This window comes from Physeter macrocephalus, chromosome 12, assembly GCF_002837175.3.
Source record: "Physeter macrocephalus isolate SW-GA chromosome 12, ASM283717v5, whole genome shotgun sequence".
In the NCBI taxonomy this organism is placed as follows: Eukaryota; Metazoa; Chordata; class Mammalia; order Artiodactyla; family Physeteridae; genus Physeter; species Physeter macrocephalus.
The window spans coordinates 83,415,467-83,435,919 of record NC_041225.1 but is presented as its reverse complement, the minus strand read 5'-3'; the positions used below and the strand labels follow the sequence as shown (position 1 = coordinate 83,435,919).

General features: G+C 44.8%; 1 protein-coding gene across 1 annotated transcript in view; it reads right to left on the bottom strand.

Moving 5' to 3' along the window:
• Positions 1 to 20,453, bottom strand: part of ARHGAP25 (Rho GTPase activating protein 25) — an 87,827-nt gene that overhangs the window by 46,068 nt on the left and 21,306 nt on the right. Inside the window, exon 2 of the mRNA XM_028497036.2 lies at positions 1,405 to 1,604. Coding sequence (XP_028352837.2) covers positions 1,405 to 1,604 — 200 coding nt within the window. The remainder of the gene's footprint in view (positions 1 to 1,404; positions 1,605 to 20,453) is intronic.

Sequence of the window (20,453 nt, the reverse complement as noted above, 5' to 3'; positions counted from 1 at the left end):
CTTCTGGCTCCAGAAAGTTTTAGAGTCTGTCCTCCCTAATAAGTTCCTTGCCCACTCTTCCACCTCCACAGGCATGAGCTCTAGAAAGGGTGTCCAGTCCTCCTGGTGGCCTTGAGACATACAATTTACACCTGGGGTCTCTCAGCTGTTAATAGCATCCCCTTTTGCTCTCATCCACCACGATGGCCATGAGGAATCAATGAGGCAGGAAGAAAAGACCCGGGCCCAAGATTTACGATCAAAGCCCTCTCTAGCCCCATCCACTCCATCTGGAAGTCCTGTTTGCTGCATTTTCAAGTATATCAGGGATCTGATCATTTTCTTCCAGCCCACTGAGATTCTAAACATAATAACCTCTCACCTAAATTACCCTTATACCTCCTCCCTTCAGCCTTAGATCTATTTTTGAGCATGGTAACCAGAACCGTCTTTTTACAACATAACCCAAGCATGACTCCTTTCTGCCAGGAACTTTGCAAGGCCTGCCATCGCCCTCAGTGTAAAGACTCAAGTCCTTACAGTGGACTACAATGTCCTTTACAATTTGCGTCCCAACCCCCAACGCTCCAATCTCTGACCTCATCTCCTCTGATCCTTTCATTCCCTAACTCTGCTGCTCCCACGCTGACCTCCTTGCTATTTCCCGCACACATCAGACATGCTCTACCTCGGGGCCTTTGCACCGGCTGTCCCCTCTGCCTGGAGTGCTCTTTACCCAGAGATCTGCCTGGCGGATTGCCTCTCCTCCTTAATCTTTGCTCAGATGTCCCCTTTCTCATGAAGTCATTCTGGCCACCCTTCTTGAAATTGCACCACCTCCCCCAAATGCTTGATCCTTCTAGCCCATTCTATTTTTTCCTCATAGAGCTAGTCATTTTCTAACAAACCACATACTTTTCTTATTATGTTTATCTTTCTGCTTCCCCCCTCCCCATCTTCTAAGTTCATGTCAGGGGTGCTTATCTGTTTTAGTCACTGAGTTATTTCAACTCCCTGCAACAGTGTCTGGCGCACAGTAGATGCTCAATAAATACTGATTGAACAGACAAATAAATGAAAGCCCCAAATCAATTTTCCTGAACCCAAATCCACTCTCCCTGAGCCCTTGTGATTCACATCCCCATCAAGACCACGCTGCCAACCTTGACTTAGCGCTGCGTTTAGGAAGAGCCCCAGTGCTTATCTTGGGGCTCCGTGGAGGAGGATCACCCTGTCATCTCTGCAACTCAGTTTATGTATCTCACAAAGGGTGAGAAGGAGAGAGAAAAGTCCTTTCAAATGGACAGGGGTCTTATCCTAGTAAGAAGCCCCCCTGCGAGTCTGTAGTGATCTCCGGGGCTCCATTCACCTCCCGCACCCAGGAGGGGACAGCCCTGGGAAGGGGGCAAACTGCCAGGCTGGTACCTGTGGCTTCACATCCTCCTCGTCCTTGTAGTAATAGAGCTGCTGTGCCCTCAGCACGAAGTACCTCTGCTGCCAGTTTTTCACGAGGGACCTCTGCTTCTTCAGCCAGCCCATCTTGATGGGTCTTTCCAGTGGGTTGGGGGTGGATGTAGGGTGAAAGGCCGCCATCTGCTCTCCGGTCATCACGCTCCTTGACCGAGCTGTGGAGAGGGACAGACAGGCGGGCTGACGGGGGCTGTGAGCAGTGTGCAGGGAGGGGCCGGGAAGCACTGGGCCCCAGCTAGGCTGGGCTCAGGGGTCCAGATCTGCAGCAGAGAGGATGCCCCGGAACCCAGCGGGCCAGCCGAGGGGCCAGCTCCCGTCAGCGCCGGCCCTGGGGCCCTACACCCTCAAGGTCCGGCAGCTGGAGTCGGCGCCCTCGTTCTGCAAAGCCAGAGATTGGCTGGAGCCTTTTGAAGAGGAAGTGGCCACAGCATCTGACAAAAGGTGCTTCCTTTTTCCTGCGTGGGAGTCAATATCTGACAAGAGAGGGGAGAAAATAATGCCTCTTGCTCTCAGGGTTTAGGGTGAGTCCCACACAGCTGCAGAGCCAGCCAGAAGCTGCCCGGCTTCTTCCTCAGAAGGAGCCACTGTGTTCCCCAACCTCACTGTCCAGTACTGCCCTGCCCCAGCGGCCCCCCAAAGCCCCCCGACCCCTGACCACACAGCCAGTGTGCAGGATGTCGGCACCTCCTGAATCTTCCTGCCCGGTGTCGTCAAGTGCTCTCTGTCCCCCGCCCACGGAGAGTGTTCACAGCCCTTTCTGCTGGACCAAGGGCCTCCCTGTAGTTGCCTTCCTACTACGTTTTCAGTTGGGTTGTCCCTCCCATGTGGCTGACAGCACACAAGCATTTGAAAATGACATGAATCTGCCACCAGGACACAGACGCAGAATTTGAATCCAGACCCCCCCAACCCACTGCACCGTGTAGTTTGCTTTTGTTTTCACATGAGAGCTCTGCCTCTCATCAGATTAGATCCAGGTGTCTGCAGCTTGTCTCCATGGTAACTCCCACCCAGGATAACTCTCTCCTTCCCTCCTCTCCACAGCGATCCATCAGCCGGCCTGTGGTCCCCTGGGGGTCAACATGTCCTTCCTCTGATTCTCCCCTTCCTTCTTTCGCAGCTGGTTCAACAGTTCCCTGAAAACCGCGTTGGAGCTCCGTGTCTCCTCGACCTTGCGCGGTGTGCTCCACACTTGCCAGTCCCCAGTGTTTGGGTTCTCCTCCTTGCTGGCGGAAGTCTCCATCTTATAATCCCTTTATCCAGCTTTTGTCAGGCCCCAGAGCATTCACGAAGAAGCTGAACTAAGCCAACTCCACTCTCATCCAATCTCATCTCACCTGGTAAAGACCAGTTTTTCCTTTCTTGGCTCTTTGACCCTGGGTACATTAGGCAACTTCTCTGAGCCTCAGTTTCCTTGCTTGTGAAACTAGGGTCATCATAGGCCCTATTCTATGGAATCGTTGTGGAGATTAAGCAGGTTAATATATATAAACCACTTTGCACAGTCCCTGGTCCAAGGTGAGCAAATGTCACTCATTATTTTTATCAACAGATGACTACTTCCTCCTGCGAAGATGGAGATCATCTTCCAGAACCTCCTAGACTTCCCTCTTCATTTCAAAATATTGCTGCATTGTCAAGCTTTCCCTCTCCCTTTATTCCCATTTTCAATGCATTGACTCAACAGCTTCTCTCATGGCTTTTGATTCCTTTCTTTCTATCTCCCTCCAGGCCTGCAGTTTTTGCCTTTTATTTATGTTCATGACTTGCTTTCAAATACCAGAATTTTATACAGCATTACAGAGTCTTTCTTCCACTGACTCTAACTGGATCCATAATTATCACCCTATTTACATAGCTCATCCTGGATTGCTGTCTGAAGCGGACTCTGCCCTAACTGGGCTCCCTCAACCCCACGAGTGGTCTGCGCTCCTGTCACATACCCTCATTCCCAAGGTGCCAACTTGCAGTCACCCGTAGCCTCCCACCAGGGACTGGAGAGATCATCCTATGCTGTACACCAGGGCACAAGACACACTTGATTCTACCTCCTATTAGACAGATATCATAAGAGTGCAGATACCCCGATACCCCGTTGCAGTAAAAAGTAACTTGACATTTTGATGAAAATTTAGCAGTGTGCTTTATATCCACGTGTCCCGGCACACCAGTTACGAATTTCATCTTTGATCTTAATCTTCAGTTCATTGCAATCTTCAAGGCCTTCCATCTGTAACTCAAAGAACAGCCACTCTGGGGCTGATCACTTGCTCTAAGGCTGTTTAAATGATCTGAAGGAACCAGAGGAGGGTTTGGGCAGGAATACAGTGCGGAGGAGGGAACTGGAAGAACTGTGCACAGCTCTGTGTCTCTCTAGGTCAGAAACTGTAACATGGAAAGACTCACATTCGTACTAGAAAGAGGGCAGAGATGGAAAGAATGGTTGGCACACAGAATTTCTGAAGAGTGAGGGATTCTGGAAGACGCACAGGGATTTTCCCTCACCTCGGTAGCCTCTGCCCAGCCCAGTGTGACTTCTGAGCTCACCCAGCTGAAGCAGGATCAGACTTGGGAGGGAGGGCTTCTAGGCTTCTAGGGTGATACCACCAAAGGCAGCCAGCGCAGGAGAGGAGGAAAGCAGGTGGGTGCCACGTGGTGGCTGTGAAGGCTCAGGTCCCCGCAGACTCAGGCTACCCCCAGAGACCCACAGAAACTGTTCGGACTGCTCTAGAAAATGGGAGAAACTGAAGAACTCCAACAAGAATTGAAGAAGTAGGATAGGGGGAGCAGGGGCCAAAAAGACACCGTAGACTGAAGAGAATGAACTCAGCACAGAAGAATTCAGCTGCTGGGATAGCTCTGGGAAACTTTTTATGCTCTGTAGTGGCAAAAACAAATACGCAACACTCAAAACCTCCCCCTAGAAGTGTCTGTGCATTGCAGAATAGCCTGGCAAAGGAAGAGTAGATATGAGAATGTTATGTTCTCATACTTGGCCAAGAGGGGTCTTGATGTCCTTGTGACAAGTAGGTGAACACTTTGTCCGTATGCATGGGATCAAGGCCTTGGCTAACCATCTGTTATATTTCAGAAATGATCCCATTCACCCATACATCTACCATACGTGATATGACTGTAGGTACTGGGCCATGAGTACAGAGGGCTCAGAGCAAACAGCCACTGCTCCAATCAGGCCTGAACACTGGGGACATGACAGCGGGGGTTCTGATGAGACAGTAACGAAGCAGGAGCTCCTTCTGTCCCATAGCAGAGCCATCTCCCACCTCGGCCCTCGGTATGGCTCATCGGCCAGCCCTATCATGAGGTGATTCAAATATCAGAGAAGAAAGCCTGGTGGGCCCTGAGTTGGACTTGTTTTTGACGACTTTCCTGGTTCATTCCTTTGAACAGTCTCTCTTGTCTGTGGGTGTGACTTGTTCCGGATAAAGTAAACAAAGAGATCTGCTACTATTTCTAGAGCTGTTTCTCATAATGAAAATAATAACCGTGATAAGCTTTGCTTGTGAGCCAGTCATCACATACAGAGCGCATGAGCCCAGCCCTTCGGGAAGGAGGTCTGAGCCAGGCTGTGGGCCGGAACGGGGGCAGAGGGCAGACCAGCAAAAGGCGGGTAGCTGGAAGGCAGTTGCTAAGAGTTTGCAGAACACTCTAGGGAGGTGGGAAACCTACCCGTACTCTAGTAGATGAAGAAAGAACAAGCCCCCAGCACTGCATTGTCCAGTACTATAGCCACTTGCCGTGACTGGCTACGTACAATGAAATGAATTAAAATAAATTAAATTCAGTGCCTCGGTCACACCAGCCGCATTTCAAGGGCTCAGTAGTACCCCTTGTGGCTCATGGCTACAGTAATGGACAACACAGGAAGATAATATTTCCGTCATCACAGAAAGGTCTATTGGTTGGCACTTCCAGGAATCTGAATAGTATCATTACCAAGCATGAGACAAAATGGGCCATAAAGGTGTGGGTAGCATTTCATCAAAGAGAGAAATCAAACTGGAGGGTCCAGAAAAGTAGCTTCTGGTGGCAGAGCGAGAAGTTCAACCTTGATCTGAGAGCTAACAGGGAGCCATCTCATGTACCTGAGCAAGGGAGGTTCGTGATAAAATAGAGACAAGTTAAGTAATCGAACCGCATAGGCTGCATTTTAGTCTGCAGGTGAGGGAGGGCAAGAAGAGACATAGATAGAAGAGACATAAAAGAAGCTCCACAGTCTCAGGGGTGCTGTTTCTACAGTAGAAGGTAGCTGCTTTTTGCCCCAAGTTGGAGCGAGAAAAAATTAAAGGAGGAAGTATAAACAGAGAAGTCAGCTTGGGAGGCATTATCACTTCCTCTCTTTATCTTCTCATCTTCTGACCCCACCCTCCCCCCACAGATAATCAATCACACAATCTTCTAGGGTCTACTTCTGAGATATTTCTTCTGTCTGCTCTCAACTCTGCATGAGTTTAGATTCTATTTTAGAGGCTCCGAACACGTGAGATGGGACGAGTTCAATCAAAGCTGGAAAACTACTGAAGGTATTTTCTCAATATGTTGATCTGAGCAGTGCATTCGTCTGGGAACCTTGTTTAAATAAAGTTGAAAAGGGAGTAGAATATACCCAGCTTACCCCCAGACACCCTCTCCCGAGCTGCAGACTCATCTACCCGACTGCCCGCAGGTACCTCCGTAAGGATCTCCAGGTCACATGATGCTAGTTGAACTTACCGTCTTTCTCCCCCTACCTCCTACCGCTCCCCGGGCTTGTGTAACAAACACACCCAAGCCTGCTTTTCTATGGTTTGCTGTGACTGACTTCTCCCCGGTCAACCAGCCAAACCAGAAGGCTGACCTATTCCTACAGTCCTCACAATCAATAGCTCTCTTTCTCTCTGATCCCTCCTCTCTACCCCTACCTGGTTTTTTTTGGCCCATTTATCCTCTCCCTGGATTTCCGCAATAGTTCCCTGTCCTGTCTCCCTCCTACCAATCTCATCTCTGACCCACTGATGACATTGTTTGTGACATGGTCCTTCTGAAACACAAATCTGATCATGTTACTCTTTGACCTAGAAGCCTTCAATGACCCTCCAACATCTTCATCCTAAAAGATGAAGACAAAACTCCCTATACCATGGGGTTCAGAGTCCTTTGTGATTCTCCTGTTGCATCTCCTTCTCTTCCTCCATACCCATTCTGCACTCCATCCATGATGGTATTCCATTCCCTCTGCTGGACTCTTCTCCCCACCCATTCTCACCCACCCCCAGTTCTTGAAATGTTCTTGTTCGTCCTTCAAGACTTACTTCCGGCCACACCTCCCATGAGAAGCCTTCTCAGTCCAGCCAGACTGAGTCACAGCCTGGGCTCTATTCCCTCTTAACTGGGGACACATGTCCTTCAAATCACTTATCATCACTCCTGGTCCTTTTTCTTACTCTGTCTTCCCTCTCCACTTGAACTCTAAGAGGACAGGGGCTCTGCTTTCATGCTTAGCCTTGTTCACCCTGTATCCCCCACATCTAACACAGTGCTGACAAAGAGAGGGCAGGGTGAGGTAGCAGAGAGCACAGGCTTCTACGTATGAAGCCTCGGGTAAATCATGATCTGTCTCTGAGGGCCAGTTACCTTCTCTGTGAAACTGCGATAATAATACGTAGCTCGTGGAGTGGCCAGTCTATAAGGATTAACAAAGATAAGTGGACGGGCCCCAGCAAATGTCTGCCTCTTAAAACATGGGCATTAAATGGAAGCTATTATTGTTAGCAGTATTCTCGCAGGATGGACTGGATATTATGTTAAATGAGAGAAAAGGAAGAAGAGATGAAAGGGAAGAGAGGAAAGGAGGGAGAGAGAATGAGGAAAGGAAAAAGGGAAGACTAGCAGGACAGTGTACAAAATTCCAGGTGTGAGTCCGGAGGCCTGAATTAGGATGGCGACCGGGGAAATGGAGAGCGTAGGAGAGGCAGTGATGAGGCAGACCACCAGAGCTCCATAGCTGGCTGAACAGGAGGCGGGTGGTAGGTTTGGGGTTTGGGTGGCTCAGGTGAGGGGACTTCTCCATCCATTCATCCAATGCACATTGGCTGAGCACTTGGCACGTGCCAGGAGCAGTGACTGGGTCTGGGTTCTAAGATCCACCAGACACAACCCTGCCCCACAAACATTCAGAGACCTGAGAGACTCGTTCATAGAAGCTGGGAAGGAAGCAGAGAACGTGGTGGGTTGGAATAGGCAGGAAAGTCCTGTTCTGGGTGTGATGAAATATGAGGGTGGGCTGAGAGATTTTGACTTCCTCAGAATTCTAGTTTTGACAGGTCAGGGCTGTGGGTTCAGGAAGAGGTTATTGGGGAAAAAGAGGTGCAAGTGAAAGCCAGGATGTGAGAATCTCTGATCTGGAAAGTAAGATAATGTTCAGAAATCAAAGAAAAGGCTGAGCCCAGAGGAGACTATCATTAACTCAAGGCACTGGAGATCAACTTAGATACAAGACAGAGACGGTTACTGTTTTCCTTGGGACTTTACAGAGAGCTTGCATTAGGTATCAGTGTGGGAGAAAAGAAGCGCAGCAAGAAAATCCACTACCCCCAAGAGTTTAGCAATGGAGCAGGGGTTGCTTCCTGGATGGGGAGTGAAAGGAGAGAGGCTGTCATCTTGTGCCAAGCAAAGATCCAGGGCCAGTTTTGGTCCATCTCACACCCCTGGGCCAGGAGCTATCCTCGGGGAGAAGATGGTGCCCCTGGATGGATGGATGCAGCCACTCTCCAGGGTAACAGCTTCATGATGGGAGCACCAGCTGGGTTTCAGCCCTGCTCACCCTTTCTGCCAAGACTCTTGACCATGCACTTACACAGACATCCACGTTCTGCAAGAGGACCCTTAAGGACATAAAGCACCATTCAGAAGCAAGAGGTCCTTTACAAAAAAGTGTTTGAGTTTCTGATCTCAGTGTTCTCTCTCAGAAAATGATATTTGGCTGTGTAGGTGAGCAGAAGACCCCATGGCTCAGGAACAAATATCTTTTGTTCTTAATTTATTTTTTTATTGACGTATAGTTGAGTTACAATGTTGTGTTAATTACTGCTGTACAGCAAGTGACTCAATTACACATATATGCATTCTTTTTCAATTCTTTTCCATTATGGTTTACCACAAGATATTGAATATAGTTCCCTGTGCTATACAGTAGGACTTCGTTGTATATCCATTCTAAATGTAATAATTTGCAGCTATTGTATTAACCCCAAACTCCCAGTCCATCCCTCTCCTTCCCCCGACCTCGCACATGGCAACCACAAGTGTGTTCTCTATGTCTGTGAGACTGTTTCTGTTTTGCAGATAGGTTCATTTGTGCCTTATTTTAGATTCCACGTATAAGTGATATCATATGGTATTTGTCTTTCTCTTTTTCACTTACTTCACTTAGTCTGATAATCTCTAGTTTGTATCCGTGTTGCTGTAAATGGCATTATTGTGTTTTTTTTATGGCTGAGTAGTGAGGAATAAATATCTTTGTGCTTTTATTGCATGTCTGCAGGTTATAAGGTGCAAGAGCTATGGAGAGGTTCTTGAGGGCAAAGACCACGTCTTATTCATTTTAGTATCCTGAGGACCCTCACTGTGTCTGGCTTAGAAAAGTTCATTGGAAGGAACAAAGAGAGGAAGAAAGTGTACGTGTGTGTGTGTGTGTGTGTGTGTGTGTGTGTGTGTGTTAATGTTGAATAGAAAGAAGTTCAAATAGAAAATTCATAGGATGGATTCTCTTTAACAAAAAAATTCGTATCCTTTAAATCAACCAATCAGAAAAATTTCTTGGGCATTTCTTATGTTCAGGGCATGGTGCTAGGTAATGTGCAGAGTTTAAAAAATAGAGGAAGCTCTCTAAATTAGTGAACTCGAGATTGTGAGGCTTCAAATATTTGCTGTGCACCCTGGCACACAAAAATGCATTCTACTGCACCCTGTTGCCAATAGCTGCCTCCGTCCCAGCCCTAGTTCTTGATGGGCCAGAGCTCTGTCATGTTTTCCTTGTATAAAAAAGGAGATTCATAATTAATCACAAACCATGAAATGTGAAAAGACAGAGGCTCAGGTATCAGAAAATAGGTTCCCAGGGGCAGTGATTTTTATAATTTTTTTCACCAATCAAACCACACCTTCTAGAAGAGCATTTGGCCAATTGAAGGTTCTCAATAAATGTTTCTTGAGTGAATAAAATAAACATTTTAGAGAGAAATGTGAGTCACCTTGAGGCATTTTACATTTGCAACAAACGTTGACTGATCTACCCATTTGTGGGATTTCTAGATGTGTTCACCTGTGCCCATGCAAGCAGAGCGGCCAGGGAAGATGGAATCCCTGGTGTAATAATGATCCCCTCCAACAGTGACGTATTTAATGAGGTCTTACCTGCGCTAGCCACCATGCAAGCACACTATCTATCAAGATCAAGGCAGTCTGGTTGAATGCTCACCCTACCTCTTCATGGTAAGCTCTATTTTACAGACCAGGAACTGGAGCTCACAGAACTGAAGTGATTTGCGCAGGTACACGGCTAGAAATCTAATTTCAAAGCCCAATATCCATACCTAGGCCACACAGACCACAGAGAGGCACATACCCTAGTGGTAAAGAGAGGTGCCTAGACTGAGAATCGTGTGTAATAATTCACAGGGTTAGACAGTAAGGGTGAGATGAAAAGGGGACTGGCCACTATTCCCATCACGGAGACACCAGCCTCGGCCTCCACCCATTCTGCCGCAATGTTACGCATAAACCACTTTGTGCTACCTTTTCCTTCCAACGTAAGCTCTGCAAGGCTCGGCAGGCCTTGAAGAAAGAGTGATGGGGAGGTAACACTGAAGCCTCCAGCCCAGCCCTGAGGCTGTGCTGACACCCCGACAGGAAAATGGACATATTACTGGTCCTGCCACGTCTTACTGGCTCTCTGCACAAGCTCCTTTGAAGAGACCTAAGGATCCTGACCAAAGCCCAGTGGGGCTGAGGCGTGGGAGGGAGGGGCACGGAACCAACCCAAGGGGGCGCCCAGCACTTGGCCCACAGGGCAGCTCACAGAGGGCTCCCCACCCTCGCTGAAGAGGCAGCCCTGGAAGCCGTGGGAAACGGCAGGCCCCCATATGGCTGCCTCCCTGGAGATGGTCAGTAGGGGTCTATACACCATTGCGTACACCCCACATACACTCACACCCACACCCACACACTCACACACTCACCCACACACACTCTCACACCCCCCCACACTCTCAACCACACTCACCCCCATACACACACACTCTCACCCACATACTCACACATACACACGCACACACTCACACACTCACCCCCACACACACATTCACACCCATACACACACTCACATGCACCCACATGCACACACTCACACCCACATCCACACACACCCACACACACACATGCAGACCCTCAGCCTGTCTAGTTATCAGACTGTGGGAAGACAGCCCTCCTAGAAGAAAATTAAGTCTTTTAACTTCAGAACCTCCAGGCCCACTTTCTTTACCTCTTTCTCTTTTCCTTGTCGAAGTCAAACTGACCTCTACTTTGAAACACCCACCACTCAAGGGGGTGGGGAACTTTAAAAATCTTTCCATTCTCAAAACCTGGCATTTAGACTTCAGGGTAAATTTATGCTGTGATTACTCTCCTGGAGTTTTATTTGTAATTCTCAGTTTCTTTTTTAACTTTGGCTTTAAAAACTTTGCTCCACCCCCAACCTCCCAAAAGGTAATGAGATGTGAGACTGAGGACAGCCAAGGGGCTTTCTCTGTGCACCTGGAATTCAGTCGCACGGGCCTTCCCAGGCCGCTTGCAAATACCTAAAGTTGTTCCCTGAATACCTGTCTCCAGACCCAGGAACTGAGCGGGTTTAATCTTCCCATGTTCTATAGCTCATAGAAATTTACTGTTTGACAAGTGAGCCTTTCAATGTAAAAAAGCAAACTCTGCTTTGCAGAGGGACTTAGCACACATAGCTACGTCTTCTGCAGGAAGAAGCAAAAATGCGGTCTCTGTAGCATATGAAGAAGAGAGAGAGAGCTGGCTTTCTGTTTCTTCTTCAGGCTCGCAAGGTCTACACTGTGAATCCGCCTGACTAGGCTGCCTTTCCAGGGCCGCCCTTCTGGTGTTCATTCCGGAGCTTGCGTGACTCGGGAATGTGGAGAGCAGTTGTCTCTTGTGGGCCTGTGTCTCCATCCATTGCAACACTTCACCAGCCCCCTCGGCCTATCTTTGCATAACAGGAAGCCAAGCATAAAAACAAGAAGCATGCAGAATTGTGAGTGCTTCCGACTAAACACTGCTCGGGACTGCCTCTTCCTCAGCACATGGTGTAGTGGAGATTTGGCAATCGGGTGGCACACACACCCCAGGGTCCATACTGTGGCCCCTTAACTGTATCCAAGCTAACTGGCTTCCCAGATATGGATGGAAGGAAGGACTTTACATCATTAACACAGTAAGCTAGAAGAACTATTGACCCTTCCACTGTCAAAGCCAGTCATTTGCTCCAGGTAAGGGGTTCTGCTTAGTCACTAGCATTCATAAATATGTAGTGCATTAGAATGCTTGAAGTATTTATATTTGATAAGCCCAACTAAATTCTGTGGCTCCAGTAACTCACAGCAGTGACCCAACCAGGCCATTGCCCAAGGGCTGGCCCCAGTAATCAAGCACTGGGCCTTGATGAAGCTACGAGCTATTAACCAGCCTACAGATGTCACTCCAGTCTGTTCCTAAAGCCCTCTCTGGTCCCCGGGAATAGTGATTTTTAACCATACAGTTCTAATAAGAGTGTGAACAGGGAACAATTGTTGCAGTGGAATGGGCCTGGCGTACACGTCATAATAGGTTTCTCTTACTCTACAATCTGATAAAAAGATTCCTTTTTTATTAATTTTTATTGGAGTATAGTTGCTTTACAATGTTGCATTACTTTCTGCTGTAAAGTGAATCAGTAAAGTGAATCAGCTATATATATATATATATATATATATATATATATATACACTCTTTTCTGGATTTCCTTCCCCTTTAGGTCACCACAGAACACCAAGTCGAGTTCCCTGTGCTATACAGTAGGTTCTCATTAGTTATCTATTTTATACATAATAGTGTACATATGTCAATCCCAATCTCCCAGTTCCTCCCACCCCCTTCCCGGCCTTGTTATCCAGATGTTTGTTCTCTACGTCTATGTCTCTATTTCTCCTTTGCAAAGAAGTTCATCTGTATCATTTTTCTACAATCTGGTAAAAGATTCTATTAAAAATGGAGGCCATCAGATTATGGATGGAGGACAAAGAACCCCCATAAGTTATTAATTAGTTTCATAGGTGTGATTAGGAAATAAAATGTCCATATTTTCAAAGATGCATACTTAAGCATGGGGAATAAAATTACACAGTGTCTGGGATTGGCTTGAAAATATCTCAGCAAAGAAAAGACAAAAAGAGAAACAAAGGAATAAAGCAGATGTGACAAATTCTTCATAAGTTTGAATTTCAGTAATGGATATACATGGCAGTTCATTATTTTTATTCTCTAGGTTGGTGTTTGAAATGTATGTATGATAAAAAAATCTTTTTCAAGATTCTACTAGGCCTTAAAAAATAAATTCTTTTAGGCTTAATTTTTTTTCACACATCAGCTATTGCCCTGAACTTCAACTTGCTGGTTTTCCCAGGCCTGCATTTCCAGACCTGTTAGTTATTCCTCTGAGCACAGTGAAGTGATGTTACACAGATGTTCTACCACACACGTACACATTCCCCCGCCCCGGACAGATCCAGCCCCTCCGTTGCCCCGGCACTGTCACTTTATCAGTTAATGAAGGGGAAGAACCGAGGGACTCCTGATGCTTCCAGTTATGGATAATATTTCCTGTAAAGTCAGCTTTTACTCAAACTGTTAATGGTGGTGATGGTCTGTCTGTGTACATGTACACACACACACACACACACACACACACACACACACACACACACATATATATAATTCCCCAGGGTCGCGGAAGGAGCTTAAAAAAACGGCTGTTGCAAGGAAGGCAAAGAGACTTCGTCTTGCTAGACAATTCCTTCCGACCGGAAGTAACGTCTGGGACATCGGAGGCCTAGTTCAAGATCAATGGAAGGAATAGAATGACTGATTATCAGCGTTTACAATGACAAAAGTTGGAGGAAGTGCTAGTTCATAGGCTACTGGGGCCTGGTAGATGGCCAACACTGGATGATAGCCCCCTCTCCAGCCCTGTAGCAAGCAGGCAGGCAGGCAGCCTAGAGCAGTGGAAGGCGTATCTGACTGGGCATCAAGAGACCCAGATTCAAGTTCCAGCTCAGACACAAACCAGCTGTATAACTCTCAGGGCCTTTCTGAGTCTTCATTTCGTCATTTGTAAAATAAAAGGATGGAAATAAACCATCTTGAATGCTTTTCCAACTCTAAATTAAAAAAAAAAAAATTTTCAACTCTAAATTTTTTTGATTGACCTATCAAACATCTTTCAGCCAATACTTTGTGCTGTAATCCTGTTTTTTATGTGCAACATGTCTAACTTAATTTGCCAACTCAGCCAAGAATCCAGTTCCATATCAAGATCACAGGTCTCTAGTGATACGTTTAAGTAATTGATTAAGAAAAATGAATTTGGCAAAAGACATAATCTTGGTGATTTTAATCAAACACAGATGGTTTGACACGTCCTGGTTAGAGTGTGAATTTCGATATTAGGCTAAAGAAAATCCCCTGAGAAGTCCCAGTAATATTACAGGGTAGGAGGTACAAAGACAAAAGCCACTGTAACTATTACTCAAGGATTGACAATTAAACAGGCTGCGTGATCGATTTATTCTGGGGTGATACCTTAGCTCCCAAATATTATGGACCCCATCATCTTTCTGGATGCATCTCTCCAACTTTAAACCAGGCTTTACATACCAACATCTGCAAATACATCCATGCCTTTTTGACCAAGAAGCCTTCTACTAATTTAGTTAAGGAGATAATAATGAATGTATCTTAAATTTATTTACAAAGATATTCACTGCAGCATTATTGCTTGAAAAATAGAAACAAGTAAATGTCCAACAACATGGAATCAGTTGAATGAAGTATGGTATGCTCATAAAGTAAAATACTATGTACCATTAAAGTTGATGCTTTCTTGAGTTATAATGACATGGAAAACATTGAATTTATGTAATTAGGTTAAAAACTGCTTACTCCAGTATACACAGGATGACTCCATTTTGTTAAAAATACACACACACACACATACACATACTATAGTGTAAGAAAGTCATAAATACATGTGTGGTGTAACACAGAAAAACATAATGCAAGATCACACCAGACTGGTGTAGGGTTATAGGTTATTTTCTTGATAGGTGGGACTATGGGTAATTTTTATGTCTTCTCATGCTGTCATTTTTTCATAAAGGAAACAAAAGTTATTTGTAAAATCTCTACGTCAGCTTTTTCTTCAATGATCTGCAGGCTGTCTCCCAAATTAAAAAATTTAAAACTTAACATGAGTCAAGAAAGAACTGACTGAGAGGAATCAGTCCCAATGTTAGGAAGAATTTTCATAATCTAAACCAAAGTGAATTCCAAAAGTTTTCAAATAGAGCATTTCAGAAGCTAGCTATGCTCTCTTGGGCAAATCACCCTTCCCTGCCTGATGGGATTACTTGCCAGCAGGATACAATATATAAATATCCTTTATGAAATGTACAGTAGGTATAGGTTTGCTTATTATTATTGTCATTTACAAGAATAATTTTTTCAGATCTTAGTTTCTGCATATATAAAATGAGGTTGTTGAACAGGATGCTTGCTAAGGTCCTTCTAGACCCCAAATTCTTCTACTCTTTGTATATGAGCTGTTTCTACTAATACCATAATGAACTCAGAGTATAGAATTAGAGAAAAGGGGAGCAGAGCAGATTCATTATTTAGGAAAGAAAATAAGAGAGAATGTGCTCAGCGAGGGAGGGAGATCAGTATAGTTTGGAGGGTCAGCCCAGACATCACAGAAACCATAGAACCAGAACAAGTTCTTTGGGGCTGAGAAAGGGCAGGGCTTGGGGAAAGAGAAGAGTCAGCAGAAAGGCCTGAGGGAGCACAAGGGGGTGCTCTGGGGGAGCCCAGGAAGGAAGGGGCCCCCGAAATTCTGGACGGTTTGACCCCATGGTGTAACAGCCCCATTTCCAAATTTCCATCAAAATGACCAGAGAATGACTTCAGTAATAACAATGGGAAATGGGAAATGAAAGTAAAAGTAAGGAAGGATGCTGTCTGTGAGCTATTTGTGGGGAGGAGGATTTCTGTGAGCTGGAGGCTAGGCAGGACTAAACTGAAAGAGCCGACCAACCCACAGTTCAGTGTCTGTGGAGGAGAAATTGTCCACGAGAGTGGGATGGTCCCCCAAAGAATCTGCACCACCTCCTAGAGGGGGCCAGCAGCACTCGAGGCGGGAACAGAGGGAGGCCCCCAGAGCACAAAGGCCTGGTTGGCCATGCTCTGCTATCTCCAGCTTACCCCAGGGGCTGAAAGTCCCGCCAGAAAAGCAAGGGGTGGGAGGGCCTGTCTTGCTGGCTCCTAACCTGGGCCATTGAACCAGTGAAAGCAGGGAGGACTTTTCCAACTAACCTGGGGCTTCGCCAAAGAGAAAAAAAAAGAAATTCTCCATGAACAGAGCCTCACTCCCCAAACTGAATGCTTCTTAAAAAGTTACAGGTACGCTTACCATGCCGCCCAGCAATTCCACTTCTAGGAATCTCCTCACGAGAAGTGAAAGCGCACGTCCACAGAGTTCTTGTGTGCAAGTGTTTCCAGCAGCGTTATTCATAATGGTCAAACTGGAAACGATCTAGAGTCCATCAGCTGCTAGATGGATGAAGACAAAATGCATAGCTGTGCAATGCAACACTGCCCCAAAATAAAAAGGAATGAAGTACTGATACAAGTTACAAGATGGTAACCCTCAAGAACCTTATGCAAGTGAAAGACACTGAATGCAAAAGACAGCATATTGCAAATCCGTGGAAGAAATACCCAGAAAAGTCAACATTATAGAGACAGAAAGCAGATGGGACGTTGCCTGGAGCTGAGGGTAAAAGTAGAGATTGACTGCAAATGGGCAGAAGGGAACTTTCTGGAAAGATGAAAGTCTTCTAAAACTGAATTATGGTAATTGCTGTACAAGGACCAATTCCTCACTCATTTTATAAAGACCATTTAAAATAGATCATAAACTTCACAAAGTGAGAGATTTGCCTGTTTTGCCACTCAGGTAGCCCAAGTGTCTAGAATACTCCAAGAATGCGGATATTTCAATGTTAGGAAAACCATTCAATGGTTTATTACAGCAATAGGTAAAAGAATTGAAAAGCCATATGTTTTCAAAACATTGTGAATTTACATTTGATAAATTTCAATATCGATTGATGTTACAAAATTAATTATCAAGAATAGAATACTTTCTTAGGTGGTAAGGAATGTCTATCTCAGACCAAAGAGAGGTAGCTGAAAGAATGCTCTATGTTGCTGAAAATTCAACTACTGAAAATTGAAAAACTCTTCAAGAAAAAGTTCTTAGGAGCAAGGCCAAGTGTTTGGTGTTTAGCTGTGTAAGGAAAAGTGATGAAGGTGAGAGTTTCAAAGAAACACAAAATGACACAGCAGAAAATTTCTGACACTTCTAGTGTGTCATATAATTGAGAGCTATGGAATGCGTGAACATTTCCATTGCTGTGACATTTTACAATTCCTTTAAAAATTTTTTGAGGATTCACAGAAGAAATCATTCTAAAATCCATGAAACTTAACCCAATAGAAAAAAAAAAATCAATGTCAAGGTCTTGCTTAGAGCTACTGATATGGGAAATCACTGAGATTTCACTTCTTCATAAAATATTATTATTTACCAGCATTTCTATCCATTTCAGGCTATGCTTCACGGTACTTGAGTGAGGCTTCGCAGAAGGCAGAATTTCCCCTGTGACTCTGCCGCTGACATCCTGCAGTTCTGTTTCCTCCTCAAAGCTGTCAAACTTTATCAGCTGTCCGAAAAAAAATGCTCTAGGGGTTTTCCCTATTATCGCCCAAGGTCCTCAGAAAAATGTTAGGATTTCTTCTGAAAGCATCTGTCTGAAGTGTGGGCTTCTTCGACAGGCAGACACAGACCTTTGCCCTGATCCTTCTCTCTGTGGCTGGCCACCCCTTGACAGTCCTCCCAGCCTCCGCACCACATCACTTGTTGCCCACAGAAGATCTAGAAGAACATCATTCTTCTTTCTTTTTCCTCTGTCCATTTGTTTGCTTTTAGCCGATGGCCACTGAAAGACAAACTAAGCCTTGAAGTCGTAGGTGCAGAACCTGAGGAAGCAGGAAGCCCAGATGGACAAACAGGAAGCGGAAGACAGGGAACCACGCATGGGTGACTCGGCGATTGATACCACGACCGGCAGGATTTGCCCCCAGTTCCAAGTCCCACTGGTCTGGCGCATCTTATAGCATAAAAGACCTTTTCAAGGTGAAAAATCACTTATGTTTTCATGAGGTTTTGTTGAAAGGGAATCATTTCACTCAACTCAGTGTATGCACTAAATGGAGATACAATAACTGACATGTTTTATAATGAACTTGCATGGGGTACAATCAGGAAAGAAGTAATAAACATCTTAATGTGGAATTTAAAACGTGGAAGAAAGGATTTATTCATGTGCTCAAGAAGGGATCATACTTTTTTCTCCTTCAACTCCTTGACTCCGCCTTTCCCCTCTCTCCTTCACTTTTCTGGCATTTCCTTAATTGTATCAACTGTGAAATGTGAGGACATCAAATCCAACCTAAGAGAAGTGGAGGGAAGCTGTACTCAGACTTAAAAACAGCCCCAGAAAACATCTGTTCCTTTGAATATATGGAAAGATATTTCAAAATACAAATAGACAAACATAGCTAATTAATTCACTTGAACGTTAAATCCCATTGATATACGGTGTGAGTTTTGTTATATGAGGGGTGGATGTATATTGGGGGATGAATTTCCATAATGCCATTTCTACTTGCATAATTTTGAGAAAGAGTCTTCACAATGACATTCTGGAGTGTTTGGCCATAAAAATAGCACTGACCATTCCAATCTCCAGCACTTTCCCCTGCATGATAAAAAATACTTTGGAAAATGTGACTTCTGTGATCTTTGGGAGGAGGCCTGGAAAGGGAGGGCTGAGGGTTCAGAGTGACACAGGAAATCTGTGTTTGTAACGCTTAAGTGTGTGGGTGTGTTCACGTGGGCAGGGCTGGAGAGGAAATATGAAAGAAAATGTTTGCAAACCATTGCAGGCAGGAGCTGAATGAGAGACTCAGAGTCTATAAAATTTACAAAACATATTTGATATCCATGGAGTGTCCTGGGTTGGGATTATCAAAAACTACTCTTGACACCAAAAGCACTGTCTATAAGAGAAAAAACTGATATTGGTTTTTGTCAGAATTAAAACCTTTGCTCTTTGAAAGGCACTGAGAGAATGAAAAGCAAGCCACAGATTGGGAAAAAATATTTGCAAACCACATATCTGACAAAGGAATTGTACCCAGAATATATAAAGAATTCTTAAAACTCAACTATAAGTAAACAAACAAACCAATTTTTTAAATGGGCAAACTATTGAACAGATACTTCACTAAATGAAAAGATGCCAAACATCATCAACTATCAGAAAACCATAAAGTAAAACCACAATGAGGTAGCTTTACATCATATTAGAGTGACTGAAATAAAATTTAAAGACAAACTAACATTACTAAGGACTGGTATGGATGAGAAGCAACCAGAACTTTCAAACATGGCTGGCGGGAATACAAAATGGTACAGCTACTTTGGGAAATAATGTGACAGTTTCTTACAAAGTTAAGCATTCACTTACAATATGACCCAGCAGTCTCACTACTCAAAATTTACCCAAGAGAAATGAGATATTATATTCACACCAAAACCTGTAAATACATATTTATAGCAGGTGATTCTAACTTCCAAAAATCAGAAGCAAACCCAGTGTCTTTCAACTGATGAATGGCTACATCCATACAACAGAATAATACTCAGGAATAAAAAGGACAAAACTATTGATAAAAGCAGGAACATGGATGAATATCAAATGCATTCTGCTGTCTAAAAGAAATCAGACTGCAGACAGGCTACGTCCTATACAATTCCATTTATATGACGTTTAGGGCAAAGTAAAACAATAGGGAAGGAGAACAGAAGAGGGTTTGCCCAGGGTTGGCCAAGAGGGGTTGGCTAAAAAGAGACGGTGCTGGACCTGTCTGTATCTCGATTGTGGTGGTTATCACATGACTCTAGGCATTTGCCAAAACTCATACAACTGCAGACCAAAGTAAATACGTTTTACTAGATGTCAATTTCAAAACAATTTTTTCATCGGCTCTCATTTGTTGCATGCTTTTTACACAGAACCACCTGACATTCTCACTTCCTCCTGACCTTCAAAAGTTTCCATAGCTAATATAAGTTCTTTTTTTTTGAATATCAAATGCTGAGTTTCTTTTTTTTTTTAACATCTTTATTGGAGTATAATTGCTTTACAATGGTGTGCTAGCCTCTGCCCTACAACAAAGTGAATCAGCTATCTATATACATACATCTCCATATCTCCTCCCTCTTGCGTCTCCCTCCCACCCTCCCTATTCCACCCCTCTAGGTGGTCACAAAGCACTGATCTGGTCTCCCTTGTGCTATGCGGTTGCTTCCCACTAGCTATCTATTTTACATTTGGTAGTGTATATATGTCCATGCCACTCTCTCACTTCGCCCCAGCTTACCCTTCCCCCTCCCCGTGTCCTCAAGTCCATTCTCTACATCTACGTCTTTATTCCTGTCCTGTCCCTAGGTTCTTCAGAACCTTTTTTTTTTTTTAGATTCCATATATATGTGTTAGCACACA